General features: G+C 47.2%; 2 protein-coding genes across 2 annotated transcripts in view; one reads left to right on the forward strand and one right to left on the reverse strand.

Annotated features, from left to right (window-relative positions):
• Nucleotides 1-24,504, reverse strand: part of WNT5B (Wnt family member 5B) — a 97,099-nt gene that overhangs the window by 39,736 nt on the left and 32,859 nt on the right. The window lies entirely within an intron of this gene.
• Nucleotides 2,730-8,397, forward strand: FBXL14 (F-box and leucine rich repeat protein 14). Its single transcript, XM_073320325.2, has one exon. It carries the CDS (start codon nt 3,479-3,481, stop codon nt 4,679-4,681), a length of 1,203 nt encoding a protein of 400 aa, XP_073176426.1. The 5' UTR covers nt 2,730-3,478; the 3' UTR covers nt 4,682-8,397.

A 24,504-nucleotide genomic window follows, 5' to 3' on the forward strand; every position in this document is an offset into this window, starting at 1 on the left:
GGTAGAGGAATTGAAAAATAGTAATTAAAATACATGAAAACATTTATAGGACAGTTTTTTCTGAAACAAGTGTGGCATATATGGAATACACTATAGTATAAAGGTATAAAAGTTATATGGGCATTTGTTCAGGATGACACATAACTCACTTGTAGCTTTGCCAATTTTATGAGTAACACAACTATCCCAACATTCTGTAATGTTACCATCCCATGTTCCGTATCTCTCATCTTTTGCCCAATGTGCATAGAGCTCAATCCTGCAGACATCTCATACAAGTTGTTTCTCTGACTTTAATAAAACAATTCTTATAAATAAGGGTTGCATGATTGGGCCCATATAGTTTATATACCATGATATGCACTTGGAATGGTTAATGTGTCAGCACTTCTATTACAATCCATTTTCATTTGCTCTCATCTTTATGTAAAATCTCTCTTTTGGCTGAGGTTTTCTATGATTGGTCTAAACAGAAAAGTAGATTTTATTTATTTAGAGTAAAATCTATTCACATAGGATATTTTATAATTAGGGAGAGGGTAGAAAATAGTCTTTCCTGTGTAAAATAGATAAAATCTAAGGACCTGATCCTGCTGACGGATCCACACAGGAAATCGCCGTAAGGAGCCCAGTTGACTTCAGTGGGGCTGCACATTCACGTTAGGGTCCCCCCAGGATGAGCAGATTGCAGAATGAGAGCCTAAGATTTTTTCCCCCACCTAATAACCACAAAAATTGGTTGAATTTTACAAGTTTAGATCCCAAACATGCAGTAAGATCTGCTATAATAGACCCCACATGGCCATTCAGAAACTCACTCAAGTTAATATAGGAAATCATGTAAGTGGATAAGAATGCAGGATCAGGGCCCATATATTTCCTGGTGGCTATTCATCACAAATAACTAGTTTCCTGGCAAACATGCAGCAAGAATCCAAACAAACATTATATGCATGATTTTAAAAAATGGCTTAGCACATGTGCAGTACAAAATGTTCTCTGAATTTAGAGTTAACATGCTATCAATGAACTACAGAATAATGTATAATTTATACTATCAACAGGAGTATGGGTGTTTTGCAGCTATTTCATTGTGGAGATTCACAGTTATTTAAGATTCAAGCCTGGAACTGCACAAATCAAGAGAGATATTAGCCTTATAATCTCCCCTTTTACCTAAAAACAAAAAGACCCGAGGGAAACAGAAATAAAACTATAATGCTCAATTTATGGCTGTAAACACTTAAGTCAGGAAATGCATCAGTGATGGTTCTCATAGTAATCTTAACTCATGACTGCAACTTGTCTATGCTAGGTGAAATAACCATTGGTGAAATGGTTTTCACCAATTATCTCCCCAGAATCAGTACTGAGAACAGTTTAAATTCCTTTTCTACACCGGACACGGACAAAATAATTAAAACTAGTGCTATCAGTTCAGCCAGGCTCATGGGAGCTGTAGTATAATCTAGGCTCCAGTAACCAGATCAGTTTTGTTAGTGTTTTAGTTAAATGTGGTAAAAAGTAAGTTACCAAAACAGTGTTAAAAATGAGTCCTAAGGCTTCCCCAAGTTCACCTGACCCAGTGGGAATTTTGTTGTACTTTTCCAATAGAAAAAGGCAATACTGTTTTCTGAAACTGTTTTGAAAAGTTTTATCTGGCCTATACTAGCACTTAAGCTGCTTTTAACATGAGTGCAGCTGCACCCCCGTTAACATGTACAATGTTTACTAATGCACAAAAGGCTGTTGAGACCAGGCAAATACAAGTCTCAAGCACTCTGTACTTGAAATGCCTTTTAATGACCTGTGCCTGGTCTACATTAGCACTTACACCACTTTCAATATTTGTTCACATGCCCCATTGCTGAAAACAATTTTCTGTCCTGGTTTCACTTCCTAGTGTGGAGCCAATGGACTAGCCCAGCCTTGCTGTTTAATGTCACCTTGATACACAATTAACCAAATCTCTCAGCTCACAGACTCCTAGGGAGCTTCATGGGAAATTAGGCCTAGACAAGGGTGAAAAAGGGTGGTTGTTTTTTTTAAAGGCCAGGTTAGCTAGCACCTCCCCTAACAACTCTAGGGCAGACGGGGCAGGCTGTACTTCAGCACGTGCTTGCTGGTCGAGTTGAAACCCAGAGCCCCAGGCCTATGAAGACACAAGCTGCCCCGCCTACACCAGGGCTTTAGTTCCCCCAAATCGAGACAAAGCCAGGGCGGCCGGGGCCCTTACGGCTGAGCTGAAGTTCCCCAGACATATGGCTACGGTGTTTCCTGGCTTGGGGGGGGAGCTGTGACCTTAACCTGCCGGCAGCGATGAGTGGCAGCGGGGGGGGGGGCGTGTGATATGCCGCCCTGCAGCGCGAGGGACGGGGGGGGGGGCTCTCCGGGGGCTCTGGAGACACTGGCGGAGGGCAGGGAGCGGTGCTGAGGCCGGGGCAGCGCACGGCTCGGTGGGTGACCGTGTCCAGGCCCCTCGTCCGGCCGCTGCTGGGCCGGGCGGGAGCGGGGACTCGGGCTGCGGCCCGCTGGCGGCGGGGGGATGGTTCCTTCGGGAGAGGAAGAGGCGCCAGGTCGAGGCTGGCTGTGGGGGAAGGGAATTCCCGGCCGGGAGCTCCCGGGGAGGGGGGCAGCGCGGCGGCGGCGGCGGCGCGGCAGGGGTTAATCCGCGAGCGCAGAGAATGGGCCGCGCTGTTTCCAGGGTGACGGCTCGGAGTGTTCCGGATCGTACCATTGCGCTGGGGGAGGAGAAGGCTTCAGCCGTCGCCAGACCCAGCCCAGCGCCGCCTCCTTCTCTTCCCCCTCCCCCCGGCCGGAGCGCGGCGCCTGGGCCCAGCGGCGAGCGCAGCGCGGAGGAGCGAAGCAGGCGGATCCCGTCGGCGGCAGCGCGGAGCCTGGGCCCAGAGCGGCGGGGTCGGGATCGGCGGCGCGGCCCCTTCTCCCCCCGCGCGGGGCAGCGGGCTGCGGGCGGCCCCGGGCTGCGGGGCTGGGAAGGCGGCTCGGAGACAAAGGAGGCGGCGGGGCTCGGAGCCGGCACCAGGGACCGAGAGGCGCCTCCGGGAGCCCCCGCCCGGGGCAGGCGGCACAATGCGGCACGGGGCGGCCCGCCCGCACCGGCTGCAGCAGCGCGGGGGCCGCAGCGCGGCCCGCCCGGGGCGGGGATAGAGGCGGCAGCCGGAGCCCCAGAGCCGGGCCGGGCCCCTTCCGCGAGCAGCGTCCCCCCGGCCTGTCACACGGGGCGGCGATGTGAGGGCCCCGGAGCCGGCAGCAGCCACAGCCGAGCAGCGGGGACCCAGCGGAAGCGGCAGCCGGCCGGGCCCGGAGGAGCCGAGCAGCGGGGACCCAGCGGAAGCGGCAGCCGGCCGGGCCCGGAGGAGCCGAGCAGCGGGGATCCGGCGGGCGCGGCGGCCGGCCGGGCCCGGAGGAGCCGAGCAGCGGGGATCCGGCGGGCGCGGCGGCTGGGCCTGGCTGTGCGATGGAGACGCACATCTCCTGCCTGTTCCCGGAGCTGCTGGCCATGATCTTCGGGTACCTGGAGGTGCGGGACAAGGGCCGCGCGGCGCAGGTGTGCACGGCCTGGCGGGACGCCGCCTACCACCGCTCCGTGTGGCGGGGCGTGGAGGCCAAGCTGCACCTGCGCCGCGCCAACCCCTCGCTCTTCCCCAGCCTGGCGGCGCGGGGCATCCGGCGGGTGCAGATCCTGTCTCTGCGGCGCAGCCTGAGCTACGTGATCCAGGGCATGGCGGAGATCGAGAGCCTCAACCTGAGCGGCTGCTACAACCTCACCGACAACGGGCTGGGCCATGCCTTCGTGGCGGAGATCGGCTCGCTGCGGGCGCTCAACCTGAGCCTGTGCAAACAGATCACCGACAGCAGCCTGGGCCGCATCGCCCAGTACCTCAAGGGCCTCGAGGTGCTGGAGCTGGGCGGTTGCAGCAACATCACCAACACCGGCCTCCTACTCATCGCCTGGGGTTTGCAGCGCCTCAAGAGCCTCAACCTGCGCTCCTGCCGCCACCTCTCTGACGTGGGCATTGGGCACCTGGCGGGCATGACCCGCAGTGCAGCTGAGGGCTGTCTGGGCCTGGAGCAGCTCACGCTGCAGGACTGCCAGAAGCTCAGCGACCTCTCACTAAAGCACCTGGCCCGAGGCCTGGGACGCCTCCGCCAGCTCAACCTCAGCTTTTGTGGGGGCATTTCTGATGCGGGGCTGCTCCACCTGTCCCACATGAGCAGCCTGCGCAGCCTCAACCTGCGCTCGTGTGACAACATCAGCGACACAGGCATCATGCATCTGGCCATGGGCAGCCTGCGTCTTTCGGGCCTCGATGTTTCCTTCTGTGACAAGGTGGGGGACCAGAGCCTAGCCTATATCGCACAGGGCCTGGATGGGCTGCGTTCCCTCTCCCTCTGCTCCTGCCACATCAGCGATGAAGGCATCAACCGTATGGTGCGCCAGATGCACGGGCTCCGCACGCTCAACATTGGCCAGTGTGTCCGTATCACTGACAAGGGCCTGGAGCTCATTGCGGAGCACCTCAGCCAGCTCACAGGCATTGATCTCTATGGCTGCACCCGCATCACTAAGCGGGGCTTGGAGCGCATCACGCAGCTGCCCTGTCTCAAGGTGCTTAACCTGGGACTTTGGCAAATGACTGAGAGCGAGAAGGTGAGGTGAGAGGAGGGGGCACCTGGAGACCTCCATCCTCTCTGGAGGGACTCACTGACTGACTGCTGCAGTCGGGGGGGTGGGGCCGCACACACAGACCCATGCTACCTGCCCACTCCAGCACTGGAAGGAGGCAGGGATAGAGAGAGCCCACCCCATCCCTTCCATGCCACCTACCCACCTCTGCACTGGCTGGGGCAGGAGAGGGAAGAGAGAGAACCCTCATTTCTTCCATGTCATCCTCAGCCTTCCATTGGGAATACAGTACCCCTTTCCTCATCCTTCTCTGCATTGGGGATAGAGGCTTGCAATTTTATGCACTGGGGCTGGAGATACCCCTCCCCACTCCAATTCTGATTCTAACCCCTCATGCACTAGGGATTGACGAAGAAAGCCCCCTATTCTTATTCACCTCCAGTCCTGCTCAGTTTTGAGAATAGGGACCTTCTCTAATGGGGGTGGGAATGGAAATGGGAACACCCCCCCCCCCAAAAAAAAAAAAGCTTATTAGCTGCATGTTCCATATCCACTGACCCCAGTCCTTCTGCGCTGGGTACAAACAAAGACACCCCCTTGTCAAACCATTCCAATTCTTTTTTCCCCCATCCCAACTGGGGATTGTGACAGAAATAGCCTTTCCCAGATATACATATTCCATTTATTTCCAGTCCCACCCCCTCTTCACTTCTACCCCATTTTGCCCTGTGGTTGGATACAATCTCCCACCACACCAGTTCTCCAGTGCATTGGATATAGAGAGAGCTACACTGGTCCCCTCCCCTCCCGAGTTGAGTACAGGGACATGATTCCTTTGCACCCTGCACTGTGGTTGGAGAGAGTGCCTAGACCCTCCACTCTTTTCCCCATCTCTCTGCACTGGGGATGAAGATAGACTCCTAATACTTCTCCCTCCTCCTCATACTGGGGATGAAGACACCATTTTCCCCACACCCCATTCCCAACAGAGAAGGAGACAGATCCCAGTCTCTTCAAATGTCCCACCTGCATTGGAGGGATGGAGTCACCTTAGCCATTCATCGTCCCTTTCATTTTTCTCTCTCTTCCTCCCTGCCTTCTCTTTCTTAGAAGTGGGGATAAAGACATATCCAGCCACACATTCATTTCCCCTTTGGATTGGGGGCGAATGGGGCAGAGGGGATGACCAGCTCCTATCTGCCCAAGGGACTTAAGGAAGAATCTCCAGCTTCATTTTTGCTTTCATTTGAGATACTGTGACGTGGTTTTATTTTGAAATGCATACAAAAAATTATTACTACAAAACAGCCTCTTACCACCACCACCACCCTCCCCTTGCTTACATCCTTTTTCTCATCCTTTCTTTCTTCAGTATTCATTTTCTTCCATGGTTTTATTTTTAAAGACATTTGAAGTTGCTGTTCTTGTGGATTAAGTACGTTTTTTTTCTGCTGAATATATTCTATATATATAAATATATATATAATGTCTGGCTACCTCGTTTTAATTTGTTACTTTTTTCTCTAAAGCCCTGGAATTCTTACAAGAAAGAGATTTTGAGACTGAAACATTTTTGTGCCTAGACTGGAAAGATGCCCCTTGGGTTTGTAACTTTTTTTTTTTTTTTTTTAAAAGCTTTCCCTAATGTGCCCCACCTTCACATTCTGACTGTGCCTCTCCCTCCCTCTCCATTGGGGCTTGGGGATCCAGCTGTGCTTCTGCATTTTTAGTCCTCTAGCACAAACATGTGTAACATGTGAGAATCCATACTGAGGATTGGGGTATTGAAATGTGTGAAATGCAAGTTCAGTTTCTTAAAAAAAAAAATATATATATATATATATATGCAAATATTCCCCTCTCCCTCCCAAATCACCTACAAAAAAAGGTCACTGTTGTGTGAGGCTTCCTGTTTGTAAGTGGGGAGAGGAGCAGAACAGGCCTGCAGGGCCTGAGGCTGCGATGTGAAGGGGAGGAGACTGAAATTCATCTGTCTTATCTCTGTTCTGTCAGTAAAATGGAGCTGGTTCTTTAGATTTTTTTAATTATTATTTTAAAGAGGAAGAATAATTGATGAATTTTTAAAGAAACAAATGTTGGCCTTTTTTCTTTACTTATTTTTTTTAATTCAAAATCTCAAATCCTCAACAATAACAGGCCAGACCATGGAGTTAAAGCAAACCCAGAGACCCCTATGGATTAATTGTACTGTTTGTGAATTTGTATAAAAAAAACAAAGATCCTCTTAAAACATTTTATATTCTTACAGTAAAAGGTTAAACTGATATTTATATAATAAAAGAGGAAATATGAAGTATGTTTTTGAAAAAAAGCTGTATCTGTGTTGTTTTTGTTTTTTTAAAGGTAGGTATCTTGTCTACTGGTCGCAAGAAATGTGGTGTGCTTATTGAGGGTTTCGCCTGTGCTCTTGACTTAGTGAGTGACTTGGTCTGAGTAAAAGGAAATGGGGAGTCTGGTCAATCCTGTGCAGGATGTTGAGTAATGTAATAATTAGAAATGTACAAGAGAGTGTTGCTTCCTTTTGGAAAGGCCAATATTGTATATGAGAACAGCTGACTTTCTCAGATAAATTGAGTGAAAGTAGAGATTAATGTTGGGGTACCAGTTCATTTTGGGGTTGGGCAAATTGCAACTGATAAAATTTGTTATGAAGGGACATAGGGGTAAAGTGATGTGTAGTAGATCAAACTTGACACTTTAGGGGGGAAAACGTTTTTAAAAAACTTAAGACACATGGCAATGTTCCTGTTTCATTTAAAAGTCCATGAAAACTGGTTTTCTGCTCTTTCCCCACACCCCAAAAATTTTCCTGCAATATTAACAACACAAAATTGCTGTCTTTTGCTAGTGCATGAGAACTTGGAAGTGAATAACTAGAAAACTGACTATACTGTTTCACTTTTTCATTGTACACTCTGAGATAAAAGTAAAGAGGAAATGGGAAAAATTGGATTTTTAACATTGTTCTAATAATCTTAAGATGTCCTTTTATACCATCGAAAACTTTCTTTTTAACGTATGACTTCTAACCTGACAGGGTCCCTTTTAGACTTCTATGATGTGAGGTTTGTATTGTTGTTCAAGATAGGGGCTTAAGCTGTTTATTGGGCATGAAACAAAGCTTTTCTCCCCTCTAAGTACTGCAGCAGGGCTTTCTCTCTCTTTCTCCCCCCCCCCCCTTTTATTTTAAAGAAGGGTTGGGGTTAGAGAGAATGTGAAATGATGGAAGGAGCAAAGCCATTGTTCAGGAAAGTTAAAAGAGGAGCTGTCCTTGCTTGCTTGCTTGCTTGCTTGTTCAGTCATGCATACTGAATCTCGCCATGTGAGGGTCCCTATGGAAAGGAGGAGGGTGATTCTTCCCCTCTTTTTAACATTCCTCTCCAGGCCTGGCTGTATTTAAGCTGCTTTCCTCCATGCAGAGGAGGGGCAGTGGGGGATGGTGTGGAGTTCCTGTACATTTGCATTTTAAGTACTTCTAGTGCTGTAGCAGGCTACTTTGTTTCATCCAAACTATTCTATCCTAGCCAGCTTCTCTCAAGTTACACCCAGGTAGATGAGCTCTCCACAATATAGCCCTAGCAAAGAGGTTATGGCTGTTTCCAGTTGTAATCTTTCTGGCTTGTATATTTTGATGTATTTTTGACTGAAACTAGAGCATTCATAATTCCTTCTTTCATGCTGCAGAAACCCACCCACACACTTTTAAAAAAATCCCACTTCCTGCTAGGACGGCGGAGTTTCACTGGGTTCTCCTCTGCACCCCAGGGAGGAGGGCCAGCACCTAGATGGCTGCAGGATTATTTTTGTAAAACTACCAAGCTTTCTGTTGGGAGTGCATCACAAAAGCTGCATTGTTCCCTTTGGGGAAAGCCATCACAATTGGATCTAATTGAGCCTGACACTATATCCATCTTCCTTTACTTGGAGAGAGGTATTGGATCTTTTTCTTCCCTTTTAAAGAAAAATTACAATACTTTCTTGACTGAAAACAGGATGTGTGAACCCCAGTAAACAATAGGAATTCCAGACCAGGTTCAAGTTACCAGTAGATATTTAATATTTGATATAGCTAGCCATGGTCCTTGCAAGGGATAGTAAATTGTACCTCTCGCTAGGTCACAGGCTTACCAGATTCTAACAAAAATATAGACAGCAAGCTGTAGTATATAGATGCTTTGTTCGCCCCATTCAATCACATGTTAACGTGGATAACTGAACTAAGGCAGACCTCAAAATTGCATATGCATCTTGTCTGTGGTCCTGAAGTCCTTCTAAAGTCAGGAACAGGACGGCTCTGAGGCTAAAATGTTGTTTATAACTTCATCTCAGAAACAAGTTAGGTGGACCAACATATTATTTAAATAGAACCCAAAATCTTTAGGAAATTGTGCTGAAACCAGAGCCTCCCTGAAGTCCTGTAGTATTAGGAACAGCAGACATTGTTCCCTCTTGAAATGGGCTAGTCTCAGAAATGACAATGCTCTCTTGGTCATAAACATAAGTCTTACTATTGGGAGTGGTCTGAGCTGGAGCAATATGTCTGTTTATTTGTAAGGAGATGGTTTCTAAAAAAAGAGATGATGCTAGTAAAGGGGCAGAGGAGACTAACCAATGACTAATTACTCTCCTCAATATATAATTCCCTAGTGTAACAGAGGAAATAATATTTTCGCCCTCCAGTCACTTCTGAACTGAGAGATGGGTCAGTGCAAAGTTCTTATCAAACATGACTCATTTGGAAGCGGAGGTAGAGAATAGTAAAAATGATGTTTTGAAGTGAACTGGAAGGAGGAGAGGAAGGTGATCAGGAACAGTCAGCATGGATTCAACAAGGGCAAGTCATGCCTGACCAACCTGATTGCCTTCTATGATGAGATAACTGGCTCTGTGGATATGGGGAAAGCAGTGGATGTGATATATCTTGACTTTAGCAAAGCTTTTGATATCACAGTATTCTTGCCAACAAGTTAAAAAAGCATGGATTGGATGAATGGACTATAAGGTAGATAGAAAGCTGGCTAGATTATCAATGGGTAGTGATCAACGGCTCGATGTCTAGTTGGCAGCCGGTATCAAGCGGAGTGCCCCAGGGGTCGGTCCTAGGGCTGGTTTTGTTTAACATCTTTATTAATTATCTGGATGATGGGATGGATTGCACCCTCAGCAAGTTTGCAGATGACACTAAACTGGGGGGGAGAGGTAGATATGCTGGAGAGTAGGGATAGGGTTCAGAGTGACCTAGACAAATTGGAGGATTGGACCAAAAGAAATCTGATGAGGTTCAACATGGACAAGTGCAGAGTCCTGCACTTAGGATGGAAGAATCCCATGCACCGCTACAGGCTGGGGACCGACTGGCTAAACGGCAGTTCTGCAGAAAAGGACCTAGGGATTACAGTGGATGAGAAGCTGGATATGAGTCAGCAGTGTGCCCTTGTTGCCAAGAAGGCTAATGGCATATTGGGGTGCATTAGTAGGAGTATTGCCAGCAGATCAAGGGAAGTGATTATTCTCCTCTATTCGGCACTGGTGAGTTCACATCTGGAGTATTGTGTCCAGTTTTGGGGCCACCACTACAGAAGGGATGTGGACAAATTGGAGAGAGTCCTGCTGAGGGCAAAGAAAATGATCTGGGGCTGGGGCACATGACTTATGAGGAGAGGCTGAGGGAACTGGGCTTGTTTAGTCTGCAGAAGAGAAAAGTAATGGGGGGATTTGATAGCAACCTTCAACTACCTGAAGGGGGGTTCCAAAGAGAATGGAGCTCAGCTGTTCTCAGTGGTGGCAGATGACAGACAATGGTCTCAAATTGCTGTGGGGGAGGTCTAGGTTGGATATTAGGAAACACTGCTTCACTAGGAGGGTGGTGAAGCACTGGAATGGGTTACCTAGGGAGGTGGTGGAATCTTCATTCTTAGAGGTTTTTAAGGCACGGCTTGACAAAGCCCTGGCTGAGATGATTTAGTTGGTGTTGGTCCTGCTTTCAGCAGGGGGTTGAACTAGATGACCTGAGGTCTCTTCCAACCCTAATCTCATATGATTCTATGAAGTCAATTCATGTCATCCTAATCTTTACAATTGAAGTCAACAGAAAAACTCCAATTAACTTCAGTCATTATTTTTAATCATGTTTGTTATGTCACTGTCTAAGGACCAACTAAGAATGAGGCATCGTACAAACACAGCAGTACTGTCCCTGCTTTGAAGAGCTTTTAATCTAAGCGTACAAGACAGACACAGGATGGGGGGAAGGGATGAACACACAAGCAGAGTCCACCATGTGATGGCAGCAAAAGGCATGTTAGTTCCAGGGTTTGTCTGGAGGGCTTTGGGTGTGTTTAGTTAAGAGGGGATGAGCTAAGTGGAAGAGTGATGGAGACAGAGGGTAAGATTGGCTGATGCAGCTTGAAGATGAGCGAAAGACCTTGAGGGAGAGGCAGGATGGAGCAAACAGCCACTCAGCACAGAGCAGAAAAAGTCTAGTCAAAACTAGAAAATTCTCTGAATGTCTGAAGGTCCCTGCTTTGGCTGCTTCTACAAGTGCCCCTACTGGCTGATTCCTCCCTGCAGTTTTTCCCCAAGGAGGGTGGGGCGCACGACCTGCATGCTGGTGTCCCCAAGGTAGGTGATAATGGAGTTTCCCCTATACAATTTTGAGTCAGCGTGCACATGTGTACTCAAGAGGAGTCGCCTTGACTAGGGTTCCATTTTACGTTCTCCCAATACAACAATCCCTATTTTGGGTACTTGTCGTACTGGATTAGGCCCCTTGTCTCCCCATCTATAAATGAGGATAATTGCTTTACAGAGGTGTTGAGATTTAATATAAATGGCTCTACGATTTTAGGATGAAAAATGCTGTAAGTGCAAGGTACTCTGTATTGTACTACAACTTGTTCTTGAACATGGTGATGCATGGAAAGAGAAGGGTTAAGGGGAAAAGTGGGTGGCCAAGTCATCTAAAGAGTTTTTGGAATTGAAAACAGAAGTTAACACAAGCTGCTACTAACAACTCAAAGGTATGTGTTCTGTTAAATCTACAAGTCTCACTACAAACACAGCCTGGTTCAAGCAAAGTGGGCTCTTTTGTTTTCTCCCTCTCCTTCCATAAATCCCACTTATTTGGCCAGCAGCTCTTTAATATTGCCATCTGTGGAGAAAAGATAATCGATAAACTGAAATGAATGGCTGAGGCTGTATTTGAAGACCCCTAAGGATATCTACTAGGCACTATGCCAGTGCTGCTGGCATGATTGCATAATGCTCCCTGTCGTGTCCAGCCATAGAGTCCTTCCTGCTGAATTCCCCAGCACTAAGCTGCATGAAATAAAGAGTGAGAGAAAGTTTTTCAGGTTTCTCTGCCAGAACTTAGATTCCTTCCACATTTGGCAGTGACACTAGTGCTTTTTCCCCCTCTTTAATTAAATCTACCAAACACATTAACTAAATGCCAATTCAACCTTAAGTGGCATTGCAATGATTTCAAACCAATCCAGAGCTGACTTGTCTTTACAAGGGGAAATGAAGTTTACAGTGAGTTTGAAAGCAAGAGACTAATACTAGTGAGAGAACACTAAGCTTTCACGCCAGCCACACTTGTCCAGCTTCTGAGCATAGAGTTTCAAATGGGAGGTTTCTAAGGGCTAGTCTACACTGGTAACGCTAAAGCGCTGCTGTGGCAGTGCTTTAACAGGGCTTACGTGGTTGCAGCGCAGCGCTGGGAGAGCTAAGAAATCCACCTCCACGAGGGGCGTAGCTACCAGCACTGTCTACACTGGCACGTTACAGCGCTGAAACTTGCTGCGCTCGGGGGTGTTTTTTCACACCCCTGAGCGAGAAAGTTACAGTGCTGTAAATTGCCAGTGTAGACAATCCCTAAGTAAAAACCAAATTACTTTCACTATCTAAATGAAGATTTAAACTGAAGTAGCGGAGGTATATGGCTACTGTATTTCTCCTGTGAGTATTTACCAAAGATTTATATATATATATATATATATTTAAATGTAGCTCCTACCTGCTGAAAAAGGTTACTGGCCCGAGGACAGAGCTGTTCTGCTAAAGGATCTATGGTAGGTCAATTCCCTTCCCTCTTCATGATTCTAATTTTTCTACACAGAGCTACCCCAGCTGTGATTTTGAAGATTAAATGATTTCTCCCTATCCTCTTTTTTTTAACCCTGTCCCTTCTGTTTGAGGTTGGTTCTCTTTGCCTTAGTGCAAGGTGTCTAAACGTTTACAATACCATGAGTACCTGAAGAAGCTTGCAAAGTCTCCACCTAACTTGTAAGAGTGTAGGGAAACATGCTTTATCAGAAGTATACAAACAAACCATATTTACTTATAGCTACCTTGAGGGATAAACTAAAATGACTTGCATTAAGCAGCAATAAAAGCCCACCCACTCTCTCCTTCCTTGACAGTTACACTCATCTTCTGCAGTTTCCACAGTATGCATCCGATGAAGTGAGCTGTAGCTCACAAAAGCTCATGCTCAAATAAATTGGTTAGTCTCTAAGGTGCCACAAGTACTCCTTTTCTTTTTGCGAATACAGACTAACACGGCTGTTACTCTGAAACTCATCTCTAAACACCCCTGGTTGAGACAGACTAAGTATGTGCATTTTTGCAAATTCCCCTGCCAAATGTGAAAGAGCGGTTCTATAACACACTTTTTGCCCCATGACAAGGGAACCATCTTTCCTCTCCCAGAATGTGCTTTAATTTGGAAGATGTAGTTATTGCTTCATAGTCTTCCCAACAGAAAAACCTGGACAAGCTCTGCCCTTTCTGTTACCTTTTGCCATTTGGCTGAAGTGACAAATGTGCTACAAATCCCTCTGTGTGTTTGTTTTTACAGTGGGGGAAAGAATGGATCTTGTGAAATAGTGAGGAGAGAGAATTACTTCATCTGATTTCTCTAATAACTATCCTGAATACTGTAGCAAAACAGAATGGGGCAAAGTAAAGAAGATGCAGTCCAAGAACAACTTGGATCAAGAATGTTACACTGAAATATTTCATTTGGGGGGAGAGGAGCAGGGAGAAGTACTCTCTCTCAAGCACCAAGGCAGGGAGAGTGAGAGAGACATAGGATAGCTAACAGCTTTCCCAGCTGAAATCCTGGCTGGCACCCAGAGAGCAACTAAGCCAATTCTGCACGCCAATTTCTTTCCATTCCTCACAGTAGCACCCCCTGCCAGTTACTGAAACAGCTGATATTAGGGTGGGGAAGGAGCAAATTAGCCCAAGGAGGTGCCCAATTTTACTCCTATATGCCTCCAAGCTTGGAAGTGCTGACTGCAGCAGCCCTTGCCCCATAGTGTTAAACTTGTGTGTTTAAAAGGGCACTGGAGTCAATCTCACACTCTTTGGACTACAATGGGCACAGGGCCCATAAAAGTATGGATCAAAAGTCTTGTGCTCTAGATCACAAATTGTTGGTGCAGAATCTCTCTGGTAGGTTGTCCAGTTCAGAAAAGGTGAGGGTTCTTCCCTGCTTGTATAGCCTCTTTGCTTATACTTAATAGGTCCCTACACTTTTTGGCTGGAAGAGAAGTGAATATACTTGGACTGCAGCTATTTCTAAGACAGCCCTTCCCCACAGCTCTGGCCCTAGTCCTGGGTTCAGGGGCAGTCCCTTATTAGCATGGTACAATTGAATGGCAATTACCAGCTCCTTCCCTCAGAACCACCCAGTCCTGTTCCTTCTGACAGCAGAGATGGGGGTTACAAGGCAAGACGGCAACAGAAGCAAGAGTAGGGAAAATTCAATAAGAGTTTACTAAGTAACTGGCTGAGGAAGGAGGACAGGAGGTAAAGGCCAGGATTAGGGGGCCAGGGGTTAGTAGCAGGAGGCAGACTCAGGGATGGTGGCAAAGGGCAGGCTCCAGCCAGTGGCAGGAGACAGTAAGAGCACTGGCACAGCTGAGAAATGGGGGCTTTATTCCACCCACCATTGAGCCCATCTCCTTATTCAGAAGACTGAGCTTAATTATTGCTGGAGCTTTTGTAATTGCACAAGGGAATTAAGCACCAAGGGGGCACATTTTTATACCTGGAAACAAAACATTGCAAGCAGCCTCAACCCATTCTCTGATATCCCCTCCCCACCATCCACCTGACTATTAGCTATGAACTGGCCCTGCTAAAAAATCGATTGCCAATGTATTTACTGGTTACATTATTACACCGCTCAGCTTCTTTAAGAAATAACAAAGTTGGTAGCACCCCATGTTCCCTCTAATTTTTGACAGGCCACATGCGCAAAAAAAATTTCTGTGCAAATTGTTGAGCTTCTGTGCATATTTTCGTGTGCGGGGTGTTTTGCCCTGTGGGCAGGGTTTAGGATCTGTGTGCAGGCGCACAGCTCAGAGTGGGAGCACCTACACGTCTCGCTCCATTAAAGACTGTGCACAGCTCCCTTCTAGCAGGAGGATGCCGGAGCAGCCTGTTCCCCCACAGCCACACTGCAGCCCCCAGTCTGTCAAATAGCAGGCGAGGTAAAGGCGCCGGTGGTGCTCACTGAAGTGCGGCTCCTCTGTGGCCTCAGGAAAAAGTTAGCCTGGCAGGGGCTACGTAACGTAGATCTGTCACGCAGGGGCTGGTGGCTCGGTCTCCCCCGACTCCCGAGGGCAGCACACCCCACTGGGTGCAAAGCCGGGCGGTGGCGACTCATGCATGCAGGGGGGCGCTGGCAGCACACGCCACGCTGCCGGGCTCCGGAGCTGACAAGCGAACGGCCGCAGCGCGCTGCGGCTCCCACCGGAGAGGCGAAGACCCCGCTGGGGGGCGGGCCGGGCGCGGGGGCGCTGCCCGCGGCCCTAGCCAGGAGCGCTCTGCGGGGGCCGGAGCAGCCCGCGGTGCTGAGAAGCTCCCGGGGCAAAGCGCCTGGTCCCCCAGTGTGCGTGGGGGGAGACCCGCTGCCGGCCCTCCCTGTGGCTGGCGGTGTTGCTGGGGGTCCACAGGGACAAAGCCAGGAGCCGCCTCGCCCCCGGGGCCCCTGCTCGCAGCACCACCGCCGCGGGGTCGGCCCTGGTTACTAAAGCGACTGTCGGGCGCTGAAGCCCGGTCCCGGTTTGCTCTGCCCGCACGGACCACTCCGCAGCACTAGGCGGCAGCATTGCCCACCAATTGGGGGCCGACTGCTACCGGCCCCAGATCCCCGCCAATCCACACCCTGCCTCCTGCCAAGAAAGTGCATCCCTCAGAGCCCCTCCTCCTCACACTCTCCCTAGGCCAGCTCCCCGCATTTGCGGTAATAGACCCACATATCCCCAAGGACTGGTCACCCAGGGACTGCCCTGGGCCCTCACACTCACCAGTCCAGCTCCCCATATTTGCAGGGCTGGGGACACAGGAACACACACACAGGCACACAAAAATCTCCATCCAGCTCCGGAGCTCTGCATTTGCAGGGTATGGGATGCAAACAGCCCTGGTGAAATCACACAGGGACCCTCTGACCCCGAACCTCTTCCAGGCTGATTAATAAATGGAAGGACAAGGATTTGAGCAATAAGGACTAGATAATAAAATATCACCTTGAACATTGTGTGCAATTCTGATCACCCCATCTCAAAAAAGGTATATTAAAATTGGGAAAACTGCAGAGAAGGACAACAAAAATGATTAGGGATATAGAACAGCTTCCATATGAGGAGAGATTAAAAAGACTGATATTGTTTAGTTTTTAAAAAAGGGACTACTCAGGGCATATGATAGAGGTCTATGAAATCATGAATGGTAGAAAAAGTGAGTAACAAAGTGTTCTTTGAGTGCTTGTTCACATCGATTCCAATCAGGTGTGTGCGTGCCACGTGCACAGTCGCTGGAAACTTTTTCCCTTAGCTCCCGTTGGGTTGGTTAGGGAGCTCCCTGGAGTGGTCCCTTCATGGCACTCAACATAGGTGCCGACTCAGTGGGTGCTCTGGGGCTGGAGCACTCATGGGGAAAAATTAGTGGGTGCTCTGCACCCACCGGCATCCAAGCTCCCCTCACCCCCTGCCCACCTCCTCCTCCTCCCTTGAGCACACCACATCCCCACTCCTCTGCCTACCTCCCAGCGCTTCCCGCCCAGCTGCCGCCAAACAGCTGTTTGGCATAGGAATAGGGTTGGAATAGGGGCAGGGAGGGGGCAGAGTTGGGGCGGGGACTTTGGAGAAGGGGTTGGAATGGGAGCGTGGCAGGGCCTCATGGAAGGGGTGGAATGGGGACGTGGCCAGGGTCAGAGGGGGATTGAGTACCCAGGGGAAAGAGGGGAAGTCGGCTCCTATTGGACTCAATAAATTAACCTGCCGACCCGACCCCCTATCAGTTCCTTCTAACCGCACATGGCGGCCGTTGGAACTGCATCTTGCTTGCCTTGAAAGTGCTCCCTTAGCTTAGTTATCTAGTTCTCTCTTTGTTTCTTGTATAGTAGTTGTTGTTAGTGTAGTTTAGTATAGTTAGCATCGAGGTTGGTGAGCGAGATCATCCCTATCCCCTCACCCTTTCTTGGGCTCTGGGGCATGCTGCGAGCCCAAGGCTTTAAGTTGTGCAGTGTATGCCACAAGCCCCATGCCAAATAGCAACCCCCACAACTCTTGCCTGAGGTTTCTGGAGGAGGCGCATCAGTCCAAGCATTGCAAGATCTGCAGGGCTTTCAAGCCCAGGACTAAAAAGGAGCGGAATTTCCGTTTAAAGCAGCTGCACATGGAAGCCACACTCCATCCAGCGGCCCCTGACCACCAAGGCCTGAGCACATTGGTGCAGAGCACTCCGGCATCGGTCCACGAATCGGTGCCAAGGAAGGACTCTAGCGCAAGAGACGCTCAGCACCAGTGATCCCCGGCACCGCAACAAGCAGCAGTGGCCTGGCCCCGCTCTACTTCTCCAGTGCCCCACAAGCACAAAAAGGCTGACAAATGGCGCTCTCCTCAGAGAGCTGCGGAACTGCCAGGGGATGCTTTGCTACACCAGAGGAAGGACCTGGCTCCCAGGCAGCAAGAGTCCATGCTGTCGACTCCGGCGCCCCAGAAAGCACCGTTGAGTTCGGCTCACAGCGACTCTCTGGCAGGGCAGTGCCAGGTGAAGGTGTTGGAGCCATCCTCCACCCAAGACACTTTTGAGGCCGCAAGAGATCTCATTGAGATGACTGCGGCTCAGCTCCTGGCCATTAGAGACAAGACTTCAGTACTGTCAAGACTGGTACCGTCCAGAGGCAAGCCCGCCATGATGCAGTGATCCCAGTCGCCGGACTGGCCCCACACCTGGAGTTTGACAAAAAGGCTTGAATGGAAAGGAAAGAGAGACAGGAAAGACCAAGCCCTCTGCTGTCCACCTAGGTAAGTGAGGTTCACAATACAAAATAGTGCTAGAGCTATTTGGAGATAAGTACAGGCATCACATCATAGATGAGGAAAAAACAATCTCCCTCTCCATAGTTTGTCAGAGCTTTAATCTAGAATATTGCATATATAGTTCTGCTGACAAAAGTACTAGACATATATTGATAAACTGGAGGGAGTTCAGCAAAGAGCAACAAAAATGATCATGAGGCTGGAGGTACTGACATCTGAGGCAAGATGAACCATTAAATATAACAATCCTGATCTGCCCTGAAGTGGGCTAGATGCTCCATGTAGCGGGGCTGCCCTCTTTCAAAGAAATTTCCCACTCTCCAGTAGCCAGTACCCAGAGCCATTCCACCACTGAACTACAGGCTGATCTTTCCACCAACCAGGACTCCATCAAGGAGGCTAACTACTGTAAGACAGATCCCCACCTCAGTCCCAGCTGGACCTGAGCCAGATCATACTTTTTGATTGGATGAAGAAATTGTTTCACAAAAGGATTGGCACTAAAATTGGGAGTGGAGAGACAGTGAATGTTTTAATCTGTGGAGTATGGGTATAGGGAGGGAGGACATGGGGTGCTGAAATTATTCTGGAATGGTGGAAGATATTATCTGAGAAGGGGGCTTTCTTGCAGGGGCCAGAGACTAGCAGCCCTAGGTTATAGATACAAGAGGGATCTCATTTATATTTGTATCCTCACTTATCACTTAGGTCTCCATGAGAGGGAGGCTAGTAAATAAGCATTTTTGCCAGTGTTCAAGGATGGGTGCTGGAGCAGGGTTGAGTTTGAAAGGCGATCGAATCTTGTAACTGAGACAGGTATAGAGGTAGGATAGCTTTGTGAGTACGGATATTTCCCTATCATTTTGGAAGGTGAGAACTTAAAACTTAGGAGAGTTGGTGTGAGTGGTGTGTATCTTGTGAGCAAGAGAGGCCCACAGTGTCAGGAAGGGGTGAAGAGGTTTTGAAAACCTCTCTCTACCCAGTCTCAGTGGGAGTTGGCTTAGAGGAGTTTGAGTAAATTATCAGGTGGATGAGTTTTGATGTTCCCCCCTACATCTTAGCTGCAGTAGAATTGTGGCTAGAGGTAAATGGCGTGATAAGTATGTGGCAGAAGGGAAACAATTTATTTTGTTGGCGAGTGTGGATGACTGGAACTTTCAGATCTGTGTAGCCTTGAGATATAGAAGGGATTTGGTTTTTTTTTTGAAAAGAGGCTGCCGAGGATGGTTGGTCAGGTGGGATTTGTTCAATGAAGGATTTTGTAGCCCACCCTGGAGGTTCTTATTAGAGTACCCAGCCCTGGCAGCTGCATCCCTTTGATGATCTTTGGATGGCCAACAACACTGCTGTGCACTGGGGAAACAGACGCCCAGAAGAAGGGGGTGAGAGTATGGTTGTGGGAACTCAAGTTCCTCAATCCCTGTAGTAGTGGAAAAGATGAGACTAAACAAAAAGGCCTTTTTAGAAGATTAAACATTGTGAGCACAGCTTCTCCATTCTCAATCCCTTTGGTTTGGATCATAGTTGTTTCTCAAAAGGATGGGCATCAGCGGACAAGGATCCAGTTTATTACAACTAATACAAAGTGAATGGCAAGACTTTGGCCATCCATGGTTTAATACAAGATAAGGCTCTCCCTGACTTTATACACAGAGCTGAAACATGTTTGGAATACACTCCTGGACTGGTTTTGGTGCAGTTGTCTTTAGTCAGGTATTTGGGTTATCATGAACTAAATTGGGGATCAGCAAGGAGGTGGTGTAGTTGTGCCCTTTGTGTATAGATTAAAACATCACTTGCCTCCGCACCTTATATGTGTGTCCTGGCATGGGTTTAAGATAGGACTTGTTTTAGTGTTCACTGATCACCCTGCTGTACCGCAAAATCCCAGCATGAGCCAGTTACGTTCCTCACTTGCTTGCAAGCTGCATGGAGACTATTTAAAAACACAGTAACAGAGGCTCAAACTAAATGTATACTCCAAACAAATAAAAAAATGCCACCATGGCTTAACAGTGGAGTAGAAGAGGCAGTTAAAGGAAAAAGTCATTCTTTAAAAACTAGAAGTCAAACCCTAATGAGAAAAATAGAAAGGAGCATAAACTCAGGCAAGTCAAGTTTAAAAGACCAAGAAGGAATTTGATCAACTAGCAAAAGACACAAAAACTAATAGCCAATTTTTTTCAAGTACATCAGAAGCAAGAAGCCTGCCTAACAGTCATTGGGGCCAGAGGACGATCAAGGTGCAAAAGAAGCACTCAAGGAAGACAAGGCTATTGCAGAGAAGCCAAATGAATTCTTTGCACTGGTCTTCATTGCAGAGGATGTGAGGGAGATTCCCATACCTGAGCCATTCTTTTTTAGGTGACACATTTGAGGAAATGTCCCAGATTGAGGTGTCAGTAAAGGAGGTTTTGGAACAAATTGATTAATTAATCAATAAGAAGTCACCAGAACCAGATGGTATTCAACCAAGAGTTCTGAAGTAACTCCGATATGAAATTGCAGAACTACTAACTGTGGTATGAAACCTATTGCTTAAATCAGCCTCTGTGCCAGATGACTGTATGATAACTAATGTAAAGCAAATTTTTAAAAAAGGCTCCAGAGGTGATCCTGGCAATTACAGACTGGTAAGCCTAACTTTAGTATCAGGCAAATTGGTTGAAACTATAGTAAAGAACAGAATTCTCAGACACATAGATGAACACAATATATTGGGGAAGAGTCAACACGGTGTTAAGTAAAGGGAAATCATGCTTCAGCAATCTATTAGAATTCTTTGAAGATGTCAACAAGCATGTGGACAAAGGTGAGCAGGTTGATAGAGTGTACTTGGACTTTCAGAAAGCCTTTCACAAGGTCCCTCAACAAAGAGTCTTAAGCAAAGTAAGGAGTCATGGGATAAGAGAGAAGGTCCTCTTATGGATCAGTAACTGGTTAAAAGATAGGAAACCAAGGGTAGGAACAAAAGGTCAGTTTTCACAATGGAAGAGGTAAATCGTGGGATTCCCCCAAGGATCTATACTGGAACAGTGCTGTTCAGCATAAATGATCTGGAAAAGGGGGTAAACAATGAGGTGGCAAAGTCTGCAGACAATATAAAATTACTCAAGACAGTTAAGTCCAAAGCTGACTGCAAAGGGATCTCACTGAAGTGGGTGACTGGGTAACAAAATGGCAGATAAAATTCAATGTTGATAAGTGCAAAGTAATGTACTTCGGAAAACAAAATCTCAACTATACATACAAAATGGTGGAGTCTAAATTAGTTGTTATTATTCAAGAAAGATCTTGGAGTCGTGGATAGTTCTCTGAAAAATCTGCTCAGTGTGCAGCAGCAGTCAAAATAGCTTACAGAATGTTAGGAACCAGTAGGAAAGGAATAAATAGACAGAAAATATCATAAGGCCACTATATAAATCCATGGTGTGCCCACACCTAGAATAATGCCTGATGTTCTGATTGCCCCATCTCAAAAAAAAAAATTAGAATTGGAAAAGGTACAGAGAAGGGCAACAAAAATGATTAGGCATGTGGTACAACTTCCACAGAAGGAGAGATTAAAAAGACTGCTACAGTTCAACTTGGAAAAAAGACACCTAATGGGGGATATGATAGAGGTGTATAAAATCATGAATGGTGTGGAGAAAGTGAATAGGTAAGTGTTACCGCTTCACCTAACGGAAGAACCAGGGTCACCCAATGACATTAATAGGCTGCAGGTTTAAAAGAAACATAAGGAAGTAGTTCTTCACAAAATGCAGAGTCAACCCATGAAACTTGTTGCCAGAGGATATCGTGAAGGCCAAAAAGTATAACTGGGTTAAAAAAATAATTAGATAAGTTTATGGAGGATATGTCCATCAATGGCTATTTGCCAAGATGGTCAGAGATGCAAACCCATGCTCCAGGTGTCCTTAAACCTCCAACTGCCAGGAGCTAGGACTGGATGACAGGGCATGGATCACTTAAAAATTGCTCTATTCTGTTCATTCCCTTTGAAGCATCTGGCACTGGCTATTGTTGGGAGACTGGATACTGGGCTGGATGGACTGTTGGTCTGACCCAGTATGAACATTCTTATGTGGCATTAGGGTCACTGAATGCATCACTGAAGTGATTTCAATAACCATGTAGAGGATTTCATGGCCACCAGAGTGACGATGGGGACTATCCCAGGTAACAGACATCTCAACTACTACAGCTGGGCACACGGTTGATCTGGTATCTGGATTAGGATTGGAGGTTAATGAAGTGAAGGTGGCACATATATATCATAGACTGACCATTGCCTTTTACAATTTGAGGTAGGGGATTCTCTCTCTCCTGCTAGGGCAAGGACATGTTTTGATGGTCCACTCTTGGAGGTTAATGGAATCAGGACATATCCAGGGGAAGAATGTTGTTCCTCTGACAGACCCCTCCATCAAGAATTTCATAGGATTTTAAAATACACTTTCATCCACCACTGAGTGAACAGAAAGTAGTCATTCTTTTCTCCAGCTTCATCCTCACAGGCTTACTAACGACTTGCAACAAATGAAGTGAGAAGGAAGATGCTTAGGGCATCAGCAGCAGAAATTTCATGCCAAAGCTGATCAGCTATAATACAAAGATTTTGACGTTTGGATGTGCGGTGGACAAATAACTGGTTCTTGACCTTCCCCATATCACCCAGAAAAATCTCAGACTGCAGATTAGTTTGGGATTGTCAATAGCTTGGTGGCTGGCCTGAATTCCCCCAACTTTGAGGAAATGTTTTATTTTTTGGACAAAACAAAACTGATCAGATTCATAGCAAGCAACCTGCATCCATGGAGCAGAGCAATGTTTTTGGGGTGATAAATAATAAAATCATCTGTGCTTGAATTTCAGCTAGTGTTGCTCACTGAGATATTGGAAGTGGTGAGAGAATTTTGTGTCACAACCTGTGATTTGGGTCTAAGCCCATTCTGGCTGGAGAAGGCCAGTGGGAAAATATTAGGTCCATGACTATTTCCACCAGTAAGCACCTTTCTTTGCTTTGAAAAAGCACTAGTTTGACCTTTGTTCAAGAAACCATTGCTTGCTGTTGATGAGCTGGGCCAATTATCATCCAAGCTTTCATTCTTGAGTAAGATTATTGAGAAGACTGTGGCAAGAAAATTCACAGAACATTTAGAGACCTCAGATCTCCTTGACCTTTATCGGTCAGGGAAGAGAACTGATTTTGGCACGGAGTCTCTGCTGATTGCCTTAGTGAATGATCTTCTGGCATTGCATGAAGATCAGGTATCCATGCTGATATTGTTAGATCCATCAACTGCCTTTGATACTGTTGGTTAGGAGGTGCCATTGACTTGCTTGGGAATGCTCTCAGGAGTGGATGGAGCTGCCCTTCTGTGGCTTGTTCTTTTCTCTCAGGGATCATAACAGTTAGTTGCGGACAGTTGCTTCACTTTCCAAAGGCAGGAAGCCACAGGAGGCCATTCTGTTACCCCTTTTCTATAGTGTATATATGGGGCCATTAGGAGGGTTAGTAAGGAGGCATGGGCTGCGGTGCTTTCTGTATGTGAACAGCATCCAACTTTATGTCCATCTCATTTGACCCAAACAATGTGATCATCCCCTTAAGACTGGAGCATAGAGGAGGGCTGGCTAGCTAAAGCTCGATCCAGACAAGATTGAGGTGATGATGGTGGGTTGGGGGAAATAGTCAAAGGTAATGGCAAAAATTATACTGGTCCCTTTGATTGAGAGTGTTCAACTGCCATTGGTCACCCATGTTCACAATTTAGGGATGGTGTTAGCTTCCTAACTGCTTTTCAATGATCCCATTATAGCAAGTAACCAGGACAGCATTTTTTCACCTGTGCCTGACCTGGAGGTCGCTACCTTTTCTTTCAGATGTGGATGTGGTTACTGCTATCCACACCTTTGTCACTTCTAGATTAGATGACTGCAATACCCTCTGTTGCTGAGTCTTCACTAGGAAAAAAAAAAGAGGTGTGTTAACTCAACCTGATCGCTCATGTGAAAACTACAGACTGCCTTGTCTTCACTAGGTTTTTAAATCATGTTAGCTAACTCAAGATGAGAATGCACCTTTGTTTCCTGGTGAATACAAGACCCATATAGGGGGTAATACCTTGAATGCAGCTGGAAACTGAAGCTGGTATAGAAGGAAGCTGCCTGCTTATTAAGCTGTGTATCTTGTCTTGAGCACATATGATACCTATGTTCCATGGCCTACTTTAGTTGCCTGTGGGGTTTCAGGTGACATTGATTTTGACTAAAAAGCCCTAAACAGCTTGGGACTTGCCTGATTGAGACTGCCTCTTTCCCCATTCAAAAAGAAAAGGAGTACTTGTGGCACCTTAGAGACTAACCAATTTATTTGAGCATAAGCTTTCGTGATGCATCCGATGAAGTGAGCTGTAGCTCACGAAAGCTTATGCTCAAATAAATTGGTTAGTCTCTAAGGTGCCACAAGTACTCCTTTTCTTTTTGCAA

This window comes from Lepidochelys kempii, chromosome 1 (assembly GCF_965140285.1).
Source record: "Lepidochelys kempii isolate rLepKem1 chromosome 1, rLepKem1.hap1, whole genome shotgun sequence".
NCBI classification, from domain to species: Eukaryota; Metazoa; Chordata; order Testudines; family Cheloniidae; genus Lepidochelys; species Lepidochelys kempii.